Below are 21,848 nucleotides of genomic sequence, written 5' to 3'. Positions count from 1 at the left end.
TATAATTTTGCTAATTCCTAGAGTAGCCGCAAAAATGCATGATGATGTGTAATTAACACGTTATACAATAATACATCTAACTATATTATAGGTGTATTACTAGTTACTACAGTTGATTATCGAAAATTCGAGTACTAAATATAATAAAAATGAATAAATAAACAATAAAAACAATAAAAATAATTTTAGTATTTAACACACATTTTTGATATTTAGAAAAAAAAATTGATTTTTATAGAAAATTCATTGAGTATAATTCGAATTATATTCGTTAGCCTCGAACTTGGTAAAACTAACCTAATCTAACCTAACATTAATACATTTAGGTCATCTATAACAATTATCAAGTCAAATAACGCTATAAATTCGTACGGTTTGGTCTGTAGAGGCGGTAACATGGTAAGCTGCAGGAGTGAAGGAGAAGGAGGTTAAGAAGGAATGAACACTGTATACCGGTATTTAGGAAGTAGCTGCTGTGGAAGGAGGAAGATCTGGGTTGCAGCGTCCAGGGAGGTGGCACTGCGGAAGGAGTAATGAGTCGGAAGAACAATGACCACGGGGCGAAGACGTCGTGACAGATAAGGAGGATTACGGGGAGGAAGAAGAAGACTAAGGAGAAGACAACTACCGCGGCGGTTGCGGGAAGACGACACGGCGCGCGCAAGGTAGGAGTCGAAACCGGTCTCGTTCGGTTCTGGTTCCGTCTCAGGCAATCACACGTGCCCGGCGCGCTCAGTCCCATTATCACGGGCGATCCCGTCGCTGCCACAACGTTACGTGATACCTATCATCGCCGTCAGCAGGCCAACGACGACGACGACGACGTCTAACGCATCAAAGTTTATTCTTTTTCAAATTCCATTTTTTTTTTTTATTCTCCGCACTTGAACGTTCGGTGTGATTGTAGTCGATAATAGCATACGCCATATTGTATGTGCATAGGTGTTTCGTTTCGGAGGCGTTGGCCACTGAGATCTTATTAACAATTATACGAGCACAATATATATTCTAAAATAACGCGCATAATCGACCGCCGTTTTTGTCATTTCGTTTTCGCGATCGGTATACTATTTACCCTCTATCATTCGAGTTATATATTTTTTATTGTTTTATTATCTGTTTCGCGACGTGCGATGGTCCGGTCGAGCGATCCGCCGGCAATCAGTTACAGGTGACGACGGCCAACCGTCAGCACACAGCATTCGAACGTCGCGCGTCCAACGATGACGACCGATGACGAACGTCGGATATGAACACTGGACCCGGTCAGGGTGCCCATGGGCCATTGTCTCTGCCAAACTGGTGGCCCACCGACCCTCGTCACACCACTTCATCGACCTCGGATGTCGTAAGTACCTAGCCTATGTATTAATTAAAGTTTTGCTATTATTGCACTTGAGCCCTTTTATCGTTAATGTAAGGTGCGTGCACGGGTCGTAGTTTATTGTATTATTGTCGACTGCAAGTATTTGGGTGTTTGTTTTTCTTCTAAAACCCCAATACACGGTTCAAACGATTCTGAGCGATCTCGCATAAGTGCATAACAGTGTTGACATCGGTGCTTCACAAGTCACCACGGTACAATTTATTGACTTGTATACTGTATTGTGAAAAGGATATTTTTATCTGAATACGATTTTTTTTAGTGTTGCGAAAGATATGTATTGACATTGAATCGGTTTTGTGGTTGATCGAACACAAAACTAATTTATTATCAATAAATACGAGCGATGATGATTATTTGGCCAGCAACTATTAGACATTAAAGCCAAATTGTTTGCACTATAATATTGGTTAATGTCTCAGTAAAAAATATAGACTATATAGATAATCTGAATTATTAAATGCAATTATCTTTTGGGAAAAAAATTATTATATAGATACATTATTTTAGCTAAGTTTAGAGTACGATGGCCCACATGTAGCTAGAAATATAAACGAATATTGTAAAAGTTCGAGTAGAAACTATTTATCTTTATGAAATTATAGTTACAATATATTATGAAATATATTAATTCACAAGTTTTACAAAATTGATTTTCAACAATTTTAATTATTGGTGATAAATATAAAGAAGAATGGCAGATAAAAAAAATCCAAAAAAGGTGTGTGTAAATTCAGTATTAGTAATCAGTAGGCTTAAACGTCTTCAGCTTAAGGCCAATCGGGTTTGCACGAAGTAAGAAGATAAACAGCGTTTCTTTTATAATATAATTCAATAGAGAATGACAGAATGAATGAAATAACAACTGTATATAAAGAGAAAATGACGGGTTTCAAAGAACCCGGGAACAGTGAAAAGTGGAAGAAAAAAATGTCACGAAGATATAATACTTAAAAGTCGGACAAGTGGAATATACGGTAGACAAAAACACTTGTATTACAAATGTGTAATCGATCGTGGTTTGATAAACGTTTCTCGTTTATTTATTTATTTATTTATTTATTAGGTATTCTTTTTTTCTCTCGGCATGCACATGTGCGCACAAATAATTTATTCAAAGCATATCTACAGAGTACAGACTGCAGACTAGAACATTGCTGAGAATCGCGAGTTTTTATATTTTTCTTTGAAAATAGTTTACTTATAATAAGTTAATAAATTATCAGTTGACAAATTTCAAATATTTGTAAGTTGTTATGTATTATTTTAATTTTAAATGGTATTTATTATTGTTTACACGTCCATAACATTTAATTCAATCAATTATTATATCATATTTAATGGCATGGTTGTTTATTTATTATATTACTTGATAAACGTTTGTAAAATGATTTAAAACTATCGAACACACCAATTAATTATTTTAAGTTTTTGATAGAACAGCTTACAAAATGTATGCACTCCGAGTGCAGTCAATACCATTTGCACAAATGTTTAATATTGTATATGTCATCTTATGGAATGTTTGAGCATAAAATATTTAAAATTCAAGAATGTAACAAACTGTTTGCATGAAAATGATATCGGTAAAAATGCATAAAAATTATACGTCAATATTTAATTATAACGAATTCAAATTATTTATTTAACATAATTTGAATTCATCATAAAAATTTAAAACGATAATTGCAATAATAGTTTTCAATATAAGTACTTAAAAACTATTGGTTATCACTTATCACTAACAGTTTAATACTAATTTTTAAAATATGTGCTACAATTCCAACAATATTTTAAAAATATATGCACTACAAATCTATCACAAGGTATAATTTAAAAGTGTTAGAATATAATAAAACATATTATAGTATAAATAATAAATATATATAATTTTATCATTATAGACGATTTTACAATTACCTACTAATTTAATTATATATTTTCTTAAAATTTTAAGAAAATCTATTTTTTTATTATATAGGTAGCTAAACATAAAATTAATATATTATTGATATTATATTAGATTGTTCTTTTGAACAATTCAAATACCTTTATAACTCTTACAACTATTTTCTTAAATTAAATTTATAAATTATTGGTTCACTATTAAAATAAAAAAATTAAAATTAAGTTCCTAGTACGTATATAATAGTTGAAATAGTTGATAAGATCGTAATAATTAACAGTTATTTCTATTAATCATGAATAAATAAATAACAAACAATTATGGAATGTTTACAAATACTGTAGTATAGTATAAATTATTTTTGAGTTTTTATTATAATAATCGTATTGTACGAGTATATACAGGTATTAATCGTATTAAATAATCTAATTGTAGTTTAGTGTTAATTTTAGTTTAAGTTTTAATAAAAAAAAAAAATATTTATTTTCTTAAATTTGTCAAAGGATCCTATCGCTTCTTTATTCATTATCTTGTTAACTAAATAATAACTAAAAAGTTATTGTACTTTTTTTTTTAATAAATAAATTAATGTATATAGTGTGTTATATATATTAATATTGGCTTAAAATGTTTGAATTGGTATTATTATAAATTTATTTTCTCTAAATAATTCGTATAACTATTTGAGTATAATATACTATGGGTATATGTTACATTTTTGGAGCGCTCTCACCAAACTTAAAAATGATTTTAAATTTGAAACTTAAAGTTTATATCAAATATTTTCTACTACCTGCCTTTAATTTTCCAGAAACTAATGATCAAATTTTGATTAATTTAAAAAATTCTTCATTAAGTACAAAATATTCAGTTTTTATATCTTTGCTATAATAGGCACATAAAAATAAAAATACCTAGATCACCCATTAACTCGTATAAATTGAATACAAGGTTTTCTAAAATATATTTTGGTATGACCTGCATATAGAGTCTAAAAACATGTATATTATGATTTATTATATTTATATACCTAAACTTTAAATTGTATAGTAGTTAATAAAATATAATACGAATACCTTTTAATTAATGTTAGTAATACAACAATTATAATTTATCATATTTTTAAGACAAATACAAAAGAATAATATATATATACATTACAATGACATAGAATATAGTGCCTACATCCGAGTTTTAGATAATAATAATATGTTGATTAATAAATAAAATAAATTTAAAAAACGAGCGTGCCTACATCTACTAGTTTAAAAAAGACAAACTTATCATTGACTAATTGAAAATTTAAGAAAATTATTTCTTGTAGTATCTGTCAAAAGAAAATGTATTTATTATGTATTACAATGTTAAATAGAACTATAAAACAATTAAAATTAAAATTTATTCATTTATTATACGAAAACGTATCCGTTAAAAAGTTGCAAGGAGTCATTTTGATTATACCTATGTATTAATATAATAATAAATAGTATGCGATTATGATGTATATACGAGAAAAATCGTCGAGCCAGCTATTTTGGACGCTGTCAAAATTTCGTGTTGTAAACGTCGACGGGTTATGCGAAATGAGTTTTTTTTTCATGGATTCACCTCCGCTATAAACGTCACCATCATCGTCAACGTCGTCATCGGCCCGCGAAATCAGTTTGTTATTAAGACGAATTATGGAAATAATTACCCGATGTCAGAAATCCATTAGTACGACTTTTGGTGAAAGTCTGACGTGAATCACAAACGTAAAACACTGTGTATATTTATTTTATTTATTTATTTTTAAAAACCACGCGCGCGTGCTCGTCTGCGTTCATATATATTATATATGTATTGTGTATTTGTATATACATTTTGTACAGAAATATAATAACCGACCGCATTCGTATTTGTTTTAAAATAACAATTTCGTTTTATCTCTATTTATTCATTTTTTTTTATTTTTTTTTTTTTTGTGAAACTAATTATTATAATCGTATGCGCGGGTACAAAGAGAACCGCTGCCGCTGCCGCCGCAGAAAATGTCCGTCTGTAGTCGTCGCACGTCAAATTATATGCGAATTAAATCGTTACGATTTGTTTGAAATGCGTAACTGTTTCGTACGAACGAACGAAACGATGACACGACAACGACGAAAACCGTCCAGACCGTGTTTCGCTGTAAAATATATCAAGTGTGTGATTACTGATTTTTCGTCGGACGAGATTTCTTTTACTGCATTAACCCGTCAGCAGGATTTTAATGTCTAAATATCTATTAAAAAACCACAACAACAACAACAACAAAAACGATATATATATATATATATATAATCTATTACATAAAGTATGATATAGACGAGAACGTGGACGCGACGGACGGCGTGTACGGGAAAAAATATAATAATAATTTAAATGATAAATGAAAAAAAAAAAATGTACAATAATAAGAAAAGAGGCCAAAGTTCAACTCGGCATAAATAATAAGGACGTACGACGAGCTGCGCTGTAATAGTAACTACATGGCTACATGCCTAATATAATACCTATATACGTATATTGGTGCCCGAAGATCCAACCGGAACACGACCGCAGCCGCTCGCGTATTATAATAAACATATATATATAAATATAATGCCTAACCACCGCCGCCTCCGACCGTATTATGGTATCATACAAATAGAGTCATAACAAGAGGGCATTTACATAATCCAATAATGGATTTACAAATGGTTCGCGTACACTTACACACGCACGCGTACTTATATATAATAATATTATAATATACAAGAGAGCAGACACCGGCCGGCAACGATATCAAAGACGGGTAGCTGATTATCATAATACAAGTACCTACGCCGCTGCTGCTATAGTTGCTATACATATATATTATATATTATGTGGAGGTACACGACGCTGTCCGGTCGGAACACGAACGAGACGATATAATAATAATAATAATATCATAAAAAATAAAATGGTGACAACACGATGGTTAATATTATTTATTTTTTTCGTACGACCGCGATCGCGTCGCCGTAATAACGCGCGTATTGTAGCAGCAGGTATCCTCTGCATCCGATTCCGACGACCACCGCCGCGATAAATTCACATACGATTTGTATCCGGGTGGTCGCAGCTTGAGAGTGGAATTTGAAATTCCTGCGGGCTTTGGGTCACGGAGGTGAGCTTATATATGATCCGCGAGGGTTGCACGATAGAACTAGCCTGTATACGAATTACGGGTTTTGCGACAAAATGTATCGGTGGGCAGGGATTGTCCGAGAGAAGTAAAGAGGATGTCAACGTAAAGAATTAAATCGAATTACTATAATAGCCCTTAATACTAACGCAAAAAAAAAAAAAATACAAAGATGTCGAATAAAACGTTTGATTTGTAACTTTCATCATAATATTATTATTGAACATTTAAAACTATTGAAGTTAAACGATTGAGTCAAACGTATAAATTATATTCGTATAGGCACGCTGGTATGTAAAACAAATTAGTAACCGTATAAAGCATGTACTATTATTGTTTACTAGATCGTCAACAAATAACAATTTAGAACTTATTATTATCATACTCAACGATATTATTTCAGGTTTATATTGTTTTACAAAATTTGTCGATTGACATCGATTTTGTTAACAATATAGGGGTTAAGCGTTAAGCACCGGGATTTTGGAATCCCAATCCGGTTATATAAAATTATAAAATACATATTACACTTATAAGAAGTAACGAATGCATATGTACCTACGTGACTTATAAGATTAATGACGTCAATAAAAAATAAAAAAAGATACGCACATCAAGCCACCAGCCCGTTATTATTAGGCTCGTGAGTCGGTACTTTTTTTATTTTTATACACGTACAAAGTTAAACGCATATATTTACACATATATATGACAATTTAATATTTAGTGTTATGGGATGTTTACATCATACGCGAGACTATACAATGGACCAGTAGACTTGACCGCACGGGTTGGCATAGGTTAACTCTCTAATAAAATAAAATAAAATAAAATAAAAAATAAAGTAATATGTCAAGGGTCAATACGATCAAAATCTCCATACGGTACCTGCCTATATACCTACCACCAAGCTGTATACAATATTTATATACGTATGGATAAACTATACTTGTGCAATAGAATTTCAACGATATTGTTATACTGCCATTTTATTTTTAATGAACCGTATATGTATAGGAATATAATAATATAAAAAAATAAAAGTAGGTTTTATGTGTCTCCGATGGCAATACGAATATATACGATGGCGTTCGGAGAACATCGGCGAATCTCGAAAGTCGCTGTACGCGGGCGAAGGAGTGGTCCGTTGCACAGCAGATCATGTTAATATCCAATAAATTACACACACACATTTATACATACGACACGTTCGCTTATATACATATATATTTAATGATATTAATAATAATAATCTGCGGCAGATTCACCTCGCCTTATCAATACTGCCCATCAAAACCGGCATCGGCATTATTTTATAGGTGTGTGTAACTTGAACCATAACCGTTGAAAATAAATACGGTAGTTATTATCCGGAGATTTTTCATCTTCGTAACAAATGACCCGTGGAGGGGGCCCGGCTAGTGCACTGCGATTGCGGGAAGGTCGGGTTGGCATCAAACTTTCAGATAGAACGAACGCGTCGTCTCTGTGTCATTTTTATTTTATATTTATTCATTATTATGCAAATTAATGGGATTTTAGACATTGCGCAGGTAGGTAGGTATATAATAAACGCTGAGTGTTCAACAAAAAAAAAAAAAAAATAAGAAGAAGAAGATCAATAACATACATAAATACTTGGCTTAAACAAACGTTATAATACGCTCAACGTTTGCAGGGCCATTAAAGTTTAATTTTTAATCGAATTTTTGAACGGAGGTTACATTTTTTTTTGTAATAATAAAATATAAAATCTCGCGGATGAGTTTTTGTAACAGTTTAGCGTCATAAATAATGGTATATAATTATATACGAAAACTGACTTGGATATTTTTAAGGATGCGGAGATTCTATAATTTCGCAATCGAAAAACACATTAATAACGTATGCAAATTATCGTTCGAGACGTTTGTTTTTTATTTCATTTAATAAAATACGAATTAAACGCGCGATACTATAAATGCGTATCGCGTTTTTGATCTCTCATTCTTGTCGGGTTTTTAGAACCAGTAGAAATAATGTACAATGAAAACAAACGATCACAATATAGCGTAATATTGTACACATAAATATAATATATACTCGAGAATTCTGTAATATTATATATGTACATGCGTTGACATAGCCGCTGAACGCGGAAATTATTATAAGCCCTGCACGTACATAATAACACGATATGCTGCAGTATAGTTATATTTAATAAGTATATCGTGCAGAATATCATAAACTGTAATAATAATGTGCATTTTAATATTTTAATCGTCGTCGGATGTACACATTTTTCAATCGAATTTATCATGTTTGCAGATGAGTCAGCTATGTCGTGTGTGCGGAGAACCAGCCGCCGGTTTTCATTTCGGAGCGTTTACGTGTGAAGGATGCAAGGTAATATTATCGTATTTTGTTCAATTATGATTTATACATATTCTATAATAATACTAATTTAATAATTAATAATAAAGTAATAAAATACCGTTGTGGGTAGATATGGGCACCTACAATTAACTCGGCTCAAAATCGACCGTGCGCTATTATAAAATGTATACGCATCACATCGATAACCCTGCACGACCAATATTACCATTCGATATCCGTCTCGGACAGCGTCGTGTGTAGATCGTTTTGTATACTGCAACGTTATAATACCTGCACACTACTTATGTATACGTTCGCCAAAGTTTAATTAATATAATATACGTTTTTATAGGCTTCTATAGCGACGAATAGCTGACCTTACTCGTTCGGTGCAATATAATATAATATCGTGCGTGAATCAATCGGGCTGGGGAAAAAAATCCATTATCCCGATGACCAAAACCGTGTAATTATACATGATATTAGGTAGGTTATCCATTATTATTACGCGTTATATTATATCCGAATTTCCGATGGAAATACACAGTTTCGCGTGAGTCAAACGAATCGCGGACGACGTTGGATGATTTTTTTATATAACCCTTCACCTCGAAGTTGAAGTTTTAACCTATATAAAATCTATACATTTATAACATACAACATACACGTCATACCATCTTACCGATATATTTTTTCATCTAGCACCATTATACTATTTAATTGCACATAATAATATAATATACTGAGTGTACCTGTAAGTTACTATAGGTCCTTGTTGACTTGTACTTTGTAGCATTATAGGTTACCACGTATATACTACACACGAAAAAAAAAATACAAATTTTAAAATCACAGAAAATGGGGAATGAAATATTTATAGTTCTTTAATTTATTTTGGTTCCAGTTTTGGTTTAATTAACCTATCCATCATTTAACTTGATTGGTTTTGTTTCCAGCTTAAGCTTTTAAAATTATTACAAAAAAAAAAAATCTATATAGGCAGTATTTTAGCTACACTTTTAAATGATACTGGTATTTAGTAAGAGTCCCAAATCCCGGTTCAATAATATGTTAAAAATAAAAAAAAAATGTTGCAATTATCACGAAGGCCTAACATCACCGCAGTCAGTAATGTAGCAGCGATATGAAAAAAAATATAATAATAACTGCTCTCGCCTGTACAATAACGTCACCGCAGTTGCGTGAGGCAAGCGTATGAAAACATATTTTTTACACACGTAGGGTCATAAAAAAATTTGCTTACCAACCGTTTAATTAAAAAAAAATTTGTATCGAACGAATGTATCGTCCAGAGTGTTGCAAAATATAACGCGCGACACATTATGCGGGCACGATAGAACCAATCGAAACCCCATCATCGTCATATTGCGTGCATAATATTATTATTATTGTATTCGCAGACGAATGCGTTTGTCGTGTGTGTACTATACTTTAGCTACAATAATGATACGTTGGATATAAATTATAATGATATCCGTCACGGTAAACTATTAAAACGACACGTCGTCGTTCACGGTTGTTTTCTTTTTTTAATTCGAAGTCGAAGAAGAAGAGGAAAAAGCGCATTCATCGCACTCGCATATATATTGACGCCGTATTGATCGAACGTCACGAGCCTATTCGATCGTTTGACGTTAATAATAATATTAATATTATATTACGGAGGGAATATTGCACAATCCGCGAACAATTAATAACGCGCGCGTACACGAATAAGACGCGGCGCGAAATGTTTAACGATCGTAGATAATAATAATAATAATATGAGACTCACCCGTTCGACAACGCGGCTAATTTATGGTTTTGTCTCTCTGTCTCTTTCTCACTACCCAAGTCCGAGGTAATATAATATCGCTGAAGCGTCGAATGAATCTTCAAAAGACACTTTTACACGATCTGTTCGATCGTTGTGCAACTACAATATCATAATAGTTATAGCAATAAGGTACATTATAATAATATAATATTCTCATCATATATCCCGAGCGTTGCACCACAATACATATAACTATATAAATAATAATCATAGGCGTGTGTAGACTCCAATTTCCGGCCGAGCTTGGAACAATTATTAACGCTCTGATACTTGGAATCGGACAGCGCCTCTAATTTTTTTTTAACATATTCTAATTATTATTGTAAATTAAAAACTGTGAATAAAATCAAGTTTTATCTGCACACAAAAATAACGTGCTAATTTCTAGACATAAAGTTTTGAAGTTAAAAATGTTCATGATCTCCTCCATATTTACCTAAATACCTACACAAATTTTAAATTTTATTATGCCCTTAAAAAGATTACAGTCGAGCTGGGGCAGCCAAGCCCTGTGCACATACCTATTATAGTAATAATATACTCATTATTATATTTTTACCTTTTATTAGTGCTCGACCGATCGAATCGTTGTAGTGCCTAATCGACAGACTAAACACGAGAGGTAGTTCGACATTTAATATTTGTTTCATTTATATTTCTCTTAGATATCGTTAACACATCGTGCTATTATAGCCGGTTATGGAAAGGTTTTAATAAAAACATTTAGCCGCGGTGTCACGCAGTATTTTGTACGTTTTATTGATAAAATAGTAGACTGAACTCTTGTAATGTAGATTATACATTACTTAATTACTGATAACATTAGAAATTTTTTTATCACGAGTGTTAGTTCGATTTTAGTTACTACACAACCACGATAATATTTTAGTTATTACGTTATTATCGGGGAAATCGATATTTATATTTAAATACATCTTAAAAAATGACCACACCGCAATCGCGGTTATATAATTCCTATTTCAAACGCTCTCCGTCAACCCACCGATTAATTTAGGAAAAAAAAGTAGTAGTTATACCTATGTATATATCCTCAGACTTCGGAATATTTCAAAGAAATATCTCAGGCGGCAGCAATAAAACACATAAATAAACGCTTCCAGGAATTCCATTATAATAATAAGCACGTCTTCAATTATTGTATCTGTACAAAACCCATACATTTCATTTTTTCAATAAGCGATTGACTGAAAAACGGACATTGGTGCAATATTAAATACGCAGTGACTCGCATTGGTCTCTATGTTTCTATGAGTGATTTTCAACTTCCTCTACCAGTTTACATATAGGTCTAATAAACTGTCAAATTTTGTTTAGACGTTACGGCGATGATTCGTTTTCGTGCGATTTACCTATTCCTAATAAATATTTATAAGTATGGCAGACGTTTGCTATGATTGCGGGACATTAAAAATAGGCAATGTGATTAATGATTGTTCGGTTCGGTCATAGTTTCTATATAAAAAATTATAGTTTCCCATGATGATGGGTGGAAAAAGATTTATAATTTATATCATTTCAAGATAAACTGCGACGTTAAATGTGCAATAACTGCTTGTACACAATACACGCATGTATAAGAAGGTAATATAGTTGTCGGTGGGAACGGTTCCATCGTCATCATAATCATCATCGTCGTCGTCATCGTCATCATTGAGACCGTACCAGATTATATTTTATAGTAATTTAAAAGTTAGAAGCGTGCTGAGTGCTGACAATGTATAATAGGTATACAGTTTGCTATAATATACTCTATACCACACTGTTCAATATTTCTTTTATACCTACTTCATAATATATTATATTAATAATATTATGGTCACACATAAATCACACACTAGACGCGCGAGATAATATAATATAATGGACTTAGTGAATTCGTTTGATAATAAATTAAATAATTGCAATTTGTTAAATGTTGTTATTTATTCGAATAAAAAAAATGTTAGAAATACTGAGTGAGTGTTACTAACTTACTATACACAATAGTTTGACTTATTAAAAAATAATTTATAAGACTTTTTGGGGTAAGTGTAAAATGTTGCTATTAATAGTTTTGTCAATCGCGTTAAGCATATGCATATCATAATAATATAATACTGGTTTTATTGAATGCAGGCTTACTAAAGAAAAAATAATATATTTAAATTATTAAAAATAAGTTAAAAATAAGAGTGCATTACATAAGTTGTGGTTTCTGACCAAAATCAAAAATATTTTAAATTTTACATTAGTAATAAGGATTAATTGAAGTATTTTTTCCAAAAACAATGCATTTATTATTATTATATTATTTATTTTTTAATCGGTACCTACTGAGTTCTGTAGCACAGTGTGGGTTAAATATTTAATTTTGTCCAAATTTTAATATCGAATATTTATGAAAAAAAACTGTGTTTAAATATTTATCCTTTAAGTATAATATAGGGAGTAGGTACATTTGAAGAATATTGTATTAAATTTTTAAGGTTTTGGATTTAATGACAATTTTATATTGACAATTATTATTGAAAAATAAGAACTGAAAATTTCACAAGTCTATAAATAGCACAAAAGGGGAAAATTATATCGTGTATCTGTACGTGTTCTGCTAATATAAATGTACAATCTGATTTCTCGTGAAAATTTCGGGTTTTCAGTATTATTTCCTTTTTAATAAGAAGAAAACTGGCTATTTTTCACTCTAGACCCACAAAAAGACCAACTTTCTCACCTGAAAATGTAATGCAATTGAAAATCTATACAATTTCTCGGTATTCCAAACGCGAGTGATGGTAGTCGCACTAAAATATACTAAAAATATCGTTTTGTTTCAGTCGTTTTTTGGTCGGACCTACAACAACCTGAGCTCGATATCGGAGTGCAAGAACAACGGCGAGTGCGTGATCAACAAGAAGAACAGGACGTCGTGCAAGGCGTGCCGGCTACGCAAATGTCTGGTGGTGGGCATGTCCAAGAGCGGGTCACGGTACGGCCGGCGATCCAACTGGTTCAAGATCCATTGCCTGCTCCAGGAACAGCAGCAGCACCATCACCACCACAACAACAACAGCCAGCACCAACAGCAGCAACACCCGCACCAGCAACAGCAACACTCGCATCAGCAACAACAACAACAACACCGGCCGTCCGCGGGCCTACATTTCCAGCAACAGTCGGCGGCCGGCTGCAGAATGTCGCTGGACCAGGGCCGCACGCCTCCGCTTCCGCCGATGTGGGCAGACGTCAAACATCACCTCCGCCTGGACGCGGACAACAACAACTCCGTGGCCGGTGACCTGAACAAAGATGGCGTCGGCGGCCGGCTGTCCGTGTCCGCTGCCGCCGCCGCGGCCGTCGTACAGGCCGTCCGACCGGAACTGCTCCGGTGGCCTTCGCCGTTCTTCTCGGCGTTTCCGTTCCCGCCTCCGGCGCCGTTCTTCCTGGCCCTGCAGCAACAGCAGCAACAGCATCAGCAACAGCAACAGTCGCCGCAGCCGCCGCCGACGACACCGCCGCACGGACACCGGTCATCGCCGAGTCCACCGTACCGGTCATCGACGGACGACGACAGCGGTGCGGGGGAACGCGACGAAGACGGCGACCACAGCGACGGTCCACCGTCTTCCAAGCGCTTGGCCGCACCTCGCGACCTGCCGCCGGTCCAGGAGTCGCCGATGGACTTGTCGGTGACCGCGGCCGCGTCCACGCCCTCGCGGCCACCGCCCTTCGGTTTCCCAACACTTCTCCCGTACGTTGGCGGACGGTCGCCCGGCCACAGTCCGGACCGGTCGCGTCGCCGGCGCCAGCGGCCGCGCAGGCGGAGACCACAACAGGTGTTAGAATTTGCGGCCGCTGTGGACCGGACGTCTGGTTCGGACGACGACTGCGCGGCCGGAACTGATTCGGCGCGAGACTCCGACTCAAACGAATCGGCGACCGGCCTGCCGGAGAAAAACGCGCCACTGGATTTGACGTTCAACCGGTCGTAGACGAAATTTTATTTTTAATATTATTAATATAAATATAACGTGATAAATTTGTCGGTGTTTATTTCTCTCTCTCTCTCTTTCTTTCTTTCTTTCTCTATATTTCCTATAACGCTCTTTCTAAATTATTATGATGTAAAAAACTTTGTCTTCTAAAGACGTGCCGCAGGTATATATCATCATTATCATTTCTATTATTGTTATATTTATATATAGTATGTTATATATTATATATATATGGTGTGATCGATTATGTTCATGTGTAAACAAATTATAATAAACAACTCGTGTAACGTGTATGTCCGAATTATAAAACGTGATAGGCTAATTGGACTCGACATTGTTGTTCGTTTTTTTTTTCTACATTACCATATCTCCGATCCTATATCCCAGAGATCACCAATTTATGTGGAGATGAAGGAGTTACTTTAGGAAGTTTTTTTTGTTGGAGGACATGCAAATGTAGATTAATGTTTATCCAAAGAAATTAAAGAAAACCTCTTTAATTTAACATCAAATAAAATGTTTTTAAAAATACATCCTTCACCAGAGTATCATAAAAAAATCGTCTGCTACGAGTCACGCGTGGCTTGCGGGCCGCCATTTTATGCCTCTGCTATTTACTTTCCCTAAGTAATATGTCGTAGTACATCCGATTCCTTCTACTGTTTCTATTTTATCAGTGATATTTAAATGTTTATCTTTGAGCACTAAACGTATAATGAACCGATCGATACAAGTTTTGAAACACAATAATTATGATTTATGACATTATGTTTTTTAATCGAACGTAGCGCTGACTGAAAATGTTTATTCCAACTATTCATAACATGCTGAAACTACGAATTGGAGTATCTGCTAATACCTATTTAATGAAAACGCGATTTATAACCTTCGACTCTTCGTTTTCGCCGTACGTCATAATGGTGGCTATATTATTATTGTTACAAAAAACGGAGGTGGGAAGGATTATTATGTTTAACTACGAGCATATATTATTTGATTCGAAACGAAAAACACATCTTGCACCTCTAAATGTTCATTACGTGTGGGACGGCGTAAAATAATAATAATAAATACTATAAATTTTATGTTCCGACACAATATATTTTTGATCATAAGTAAAATAATATTGTTTGGGAAACAGTATAATAACAATATACGATTAAGAACGTGGGACTGAAGTGTTTGTATAGGGTTATAGGGATGTATCATACATGGTCGAATACACATTAAGATTTATATTACTGTTTCAAACGCTTTTACTTGATTAGTTGACATATCTACAGTCATCAATTTAAAAATAACGTATATTTTATAATATTGTCTGAGCGAGAACCAATATATAGTGAGTATTTAAAAACAGTTTTGATTGGTATTTTTCAGTAGTCGACCGTTTTGTTTTAAAAATATGTGTTGTTATATTACAAACTGATCTTGCTGGACAAATTAAATAATGCCAATAGGTTTATCCTGTCTTAACTCCATTCAATGTATACTATACATAATATATAATAGATACATTTGGGTGGTTTTGCCCAAACATAGCATTCCAATCTAACATTATGTATAACTAATAATTAAAACAACAGTAAGTTGTTTTAATTATTGTACTATTGTTGGATCGCATCTAAACCTACTCACACGGCAAACACACACACTCGCGCACAATTTTTTGACTTCTATGTCAACTCATTGAATTAGATTACGTTATCAATAGTTTTTCCGTTTTATAATTATAAACAGCAGCAAAAATGTCGCGGAAAGTACGACGCGCGCACCGAAGTCAATTGCTTGCGTAGTCTCCGAGCGATAAAAGTCTAAACGCTCCAAACATCGTAATAATATACTCGGTAACGGTTATGAAATCCGAAATCGACTGGGCATAATATAACTCACTACTATGTAGAAACGGCGGTGCTTTCGTTCGGGGCGAAACGTGATGTTTCTGTTTTACGTGTGTGAAACGACAAATCGACGTGTAAAATCGGCCGAGGTACATAATATTAAGTCCGAGGACGTTATCGTACACGTTTATGTTGGCTCATTATTTATTTGTCTAATAAATTATATCGTATCGTACGTGCGCAATAAAATGTTCGCAGTTCTCGCAAAATCATAAATGAAGATAATATTGTTCGAAAGTCGGGTGAAAAGTAATTTTCATGGTTGTGCACGCATGCATAATTGTATGTATGTTATATAGGCGCACGCCGTAATTATTATTATTCATCATAATCTCATAACGCTCTGTCCGCTGGAAAGGTTCCCAGAAAAGTTGGAAATCTATACGTATATATAATAACAATATATAATACTCGTATGTTATATGCGCATTTTATTGACGTCCGATGGGTACAATTGACTGTTGTTAATTAAATTAAACACTTAGCGTACCTAGTAATAAGTCATTGTTGTGTGATTTACGATTGACTGTTAAATATATTATGCGAAAGCGTATTATAAAATAATAATAATTAGTATGTAATTAAACTGTTCAAATATTATTGTTGAATCAAATCAGTGTACACCATATTATTGGAGGCGAACAATTATTAAACAGACGAGTGTAAACCGATGTTTACCGACTTTTCGACAGTTTACTCTTTGTCGCATAATGTTATCATAAAAAAGTATTATTATTATATTTTGTTTGAACAATTTAAATTTGTGTATGATTAAATTATAAATCATAATATACGTCGTAGGTATATTGTATTCTTTCACCGTTGCCAGGATATTTCGAGTTGCATGATAACGAATACAATATCGTTCTGAATTTTTCGTTTTACGCTTTATTTTACTCGAACAACAAGCATCAGTTACAGTCTTGACATTTTTTTACTCGAAACTATTTGTTATCTGGTATAATTAGAAAGCACTTTCTAACAATATAATATACAGTAGGTAGGTATAACGACTAACGAGTTGTCAGGACAATTTACATAATATATACCTATTCTACAGTACTATGAGGCTATAACACTATACAATCGTATATTACCTATAATAATATGAAGTCCACTCCACTAAAACTAAACACATCAACGATAAAATTAAAGTCTTATATTATCATCGTCATGCCATCGTTAGTAGTCTGGTAAATTAACCAGAATAATCCACTGACTTGGATTCATTTTTTTTTTTTTTATTAAGAGGTTTCTAAATAACTAACACAAATTTAGTTCTATTTATTGTTTTATAATTTATTTTTTATTCAGGTATATAATCATAACTTAAGGGGTAACTATAAATGATATTATGTTTGTTGAATATCAGCAGTAGATGTTATTATCATGTGTAAAATATATTGTATGAGAGAATTTTTGCCATTTTTGTAACTAGTTGTTACGACTTACATGGTGACATGATCTCGATTTGTTTTTTTTTTTTTATTTAAAACGTAAATTTACCCATACATATACTTATATACGATAAATGAAATATTTTAGTAACACTGACGTTACTTATAAATAAAAATAATTATTTAAAAATTGTTAGTTAGGTATAATACATTAATTAGCTTATGCATAACCTATAGATAAATGTAAAGCACTCGGATTTAACTAGTTTTGAAATATTTTACAGGTGTTAACTTTGTTACGCCTGAAGAAAATAAAAAGTTTCTTTATAATTACAATTTTCATATTTATTCACGTTTGTTATAAATGTTCAACAAATATAAGTGACTTATTTAAATCTCTGAGAGCTTCTTGCAGTGTTTATTCAGTATTCAAACTGCGTAGTTGGTCGACTTAGCCGTTATACATGCTCAATGCAGTCTGATGAGTGATAACAGAGATAATCGTGTTTGTTCCACTGTAATTCTATGAAAATAAGGTATTGGTGATTTCAGACTGTAATCAACAAAATTAATGGAGATTCGAACAAAATTTGACTTTTTACTGACAAAATGTAATATTTAATAGGTAATAATACGCGTTAAAAATTGTATGAGTATCATAATTATTTAAGTATTTAAATCGTATCGAAATATTTTGAACTTTAGGACCTCGCGTCCTCGCGCAGTTATAAATCGGCTTGGTGTAGGTAAGTTTAACATAATGGTTCAAATAATGATGATCCACGAGTGTCGAAAAATCGTCAAGTCTATTAAGCGATTTATCTTATCTATTAATTGTAAGTAGGTATTAAACGTGTTATTATGGTGTATGTATAACGTTAAGATAGATAGATAGATAGTGTGCCATATTAATATACTATACACGAAAACGTTTTTCATTGCGATTACTATGGAATACGCATTGATAATATTCCATAAAGTAGCATTGAGAAATCAAAGTAAGTCTGAAAACGAGATTGATTTAACAATCTTTATCCCGTGCAGACAACAATTAACTATCTGTACACACTAACACTGACCACGGACGATTGACGTTTGACGTCTGAAGTCATATAATAATAATGCGATTAACCCAACGCGTATAAATTATTATTGAGATCGCTATTCTGCGTATAGCGTATATATAATAATATAATAAACATTTACATGGTCATAAATATTATGTTGGCACATACGTGGTATATGTTTTCAATATGATAATATGTAGGTAACCACTGGCCGGCTATGATTTTCTATAAATGTCTTCAATTTTATCTGCTAGTTCGTAATACACGACATTATGTCTTATTTTATTTTTAATTACCCGGTTACACGACTACACTTACGTTGGTTTTTTACGATAGTTCAATTTTTTAACAAGTTATGTGTATATATTAATATAGCGTTAATTAAAAATGCTCTTATCTTACTTAAAAACTAAATAACCGTAAGAATCCAACATACAAACACAGATATTGTTCGTACCATTGAGTCTCATAATAATTAATAGATCGATTAACATAAGTTTTTAAACTAACGGAGCTAAACATGATCTGCTGAGCGTAAATTTACTATGTTGCACATTTTTAAGACGGAGACAACATGGTATATTCTATGCGAGTATTGCGTCCACTTAATTGTGAAATGATTCTTAATATTATTATTATTTATAATTTTTTTTCAAAAATGTATTATGTTGGTGGTGTTTTATATGTTCTGACGTGTAGTGCTGAGTCTATGTTAAATGGGATCTTGTACTTTCTGAAGTCATTGTAATGATTTATAGGTAGCATTTTGTTACTATGTGTTGTTAACTGTTCCGTAGCACCGTGGGTTGTACACTGAGCCACTGAGGAGGTTCCACTTTGGTAGTTTAATGCGTGCGTATTATAGTTGTACCTATATCTGACCTAAACGGTGACTATTTAAAATATTTTTCTTTTTTCTTTAAAATCAGATGAGAACTATCATAAATTGTATTTCAGATTTCCCTGAGTTTTGTCCTTTGTCTCAACCAGCGTGTTTATAACTTTATTTTTATTAAGTTTTTAATTGTATAAGATTTGATCTTTAGAAGCAGTAAGTAGCTGTTTGCTTGTGCCGTTTATTTTACTAATTATTGATCTGCCTTATCGTTTATTTTGTTTATAAAAAATTTCTTAGTAATTTGTGTGTACTCATCATATTAGTGTATTACATATTATATTAAATATAGTTTAATATAGGTGTACAAATAGTATAGGTGTATAATATAGGTATAGATGTAAATCATTAGAATTCCGTTTAACATCAAAATACAAAAAATAATGATAGAATATTATAATTTAAGTTTTCAAATTTTTTGTAGACTTTATTCGTATTGAAAATGAAGTCGTCGTAATAATGAAATGTTATTATTTATGAATTATATTATCATCACGTCAGTTTAGTCAGGTAGTGCTCAATATCGCTGAACACAGGTCGTTATTATTTTATTTTGTTTCATTCTGTTGTCCGGATTATAGTATTTATAGTATATTACAATACATATCGGCAGTAGGATGTTTATCGGATGTTATTGGTCGATCATATATTATTTCGTATTTAAATTATTTATGTACTTCCGATCGTTTATACATGTTTTTTATTTATATTTTACGACTAGCGATGCTCCGTACAATAATAACGAGTATAATATTAATATATATTTATAGTGCCGTATATATTTTATGAAATATTATGCTTTTGCGTTTTAGATTTTTTATTTCGTGTTCCGCCTGACGTCAATTAAACCGAAAAACGCACAACAAAATATGATGTATAATGTGTTATATTTATACTATATACGATGTTCCAGACACCCAACGAATTTGTGACACACATTCAAATTATTTTAATACACAATAATAATAATTCAACAGCGCACGAACCTATATCATTCGGTGGGATTATCTCTCGACTTCGTGTGTATATTTATTATTAATAATATAACGAACGCAATATACCAAACACCTACGCTGCCGCCCGCAACTCCTCTCGCAATCAATTATTGATTTCCGCCGAAGCTCGTAAAACACGCAAAGCACGTTTGTTATAATAGCTGCCCAACGCAAATGGACTACGTGTGAGTAAACAGCAGAGGTACCTGTACGGTGTGCGTATAATGTAACTGTGTTGCCCGTCGCGTCACTCATGGACGAAACCCATCAATAACGTTATTATTATACGCTTTTTTGCGTTTGCGTTCGCGTAACTAATGCCGTGAGTAGAAATTAAATTAAAACAAAACTAAAAACCATGTGTGTATAGACAGCGTGTAACCTATTAATATTATAAATCGTATACAATATAATATAAATATTGCAGCACATAATATTATCATACACCATAATAATATGTACATAATATATGCCGCCCTTAATTGGTCGGCGTTTCCGTTTTAAATAAACGACACGACGTGAAATCGGTTAGATTCCCGAAAAAAAAAAAATAAAATAAAAATTAATTTCCTCGCGCCGAATCCACATTATAATACGTATAATATATTAGTGTTATTATGAAGTATCGCGTTGATTTACAAATCGTTGCATATTATATTATATACCTATGCGTGCACGAGGCGGTGGTGATAGATGTGAAAGGAAATTAGTTTTTCGATCGTTTATACCCCGCGTGTGTGCCTTACAGCCCGTCCAGAATTAATAACAAACGCACAATGTGGCGTTAAAAAAAAAAAATAAATAAATAAAAAAAAAAAATGGACGAGATGGGAAAAAATTGATGAAGAAAAAGCGGCGGGTTCGTCGTATATTTGCATACGGTAATAACAGAATCGGACCTCCTGGGTGCGCGACCCGATTCATCAACC

At 33.0% G+C, this 21,848-nt stretch overlaps 1 protein-coding gene across 1 annotated transcript; it reads left to right on the top strand.

Moving 5' to 3' along the window:
• Positions 1–599: 599 nt before the first annotated feature.
• On the top strand, positions 600–14,998 carry LOC114131030 (protein embryonic gonad-like). The gene is made up of 3 exons (XM_027996151.2): positions 600–1,348; positions 8,788–8,865; positions 13,507–14,998. Exons 1-3 carry the CDS (start codon positions 1,250–1,252, stop codon positions 14,659–14,661), a joined length of 1,332 nt encoding a protein of 443 aa, XP_027851952.2. The 5' UTR covers positions 600–1,249; the 3' UTR covers positions 14,662–14,998.
• Positions 14,999–21,848: the final 6,850 nt, after the last annotated feature.

The sequence above is a fragment of the Aphis gossypii genome, chromosome 2 (genome assembly GCF_020184175.1).
Source record: "Aphis gossypii isolate Hap1 chromosome 2, ASM2018417v2, whole genome shotgun sequence".
Taxonomy (NCBI): Eukaryota; Metazoa; Arthropoda; class Insecta; order Hemiptera; family Aphididae; genus Aphis; species Aphis gossypii.
This window is presented reverse-complemented; position numbering and strand designations above follow the sequence as displayed.

What these genes read in the sequence shown, in the direction of transcription:
- LOC114131030 (XM_027996151.2), top strand. Translation starts at nt 1,250, where the DNA reads ATGAACACTGGACCCGGTCAGGGTGCCCATGGGCCATTGTCTCTGCCA. An exon ending in CTTCATCGACCTCGGATGTC is followed by an intron (nt 1,349 to 8,787) that starts GTAAGTACCTAG and finishes TCATGTTTGCAG; the next exon opens with ATGAGTCAGCTATGTCGTGT. An exon ending in TTACGTGTGAAGGATGCAAG is followed by an intron (nt 8,866 to 13,506) that starts GTAATATTATCG and finishes GTTTTGTTTCAG; the next exon opens with TCGTTTTTTGGTCGGACCTA.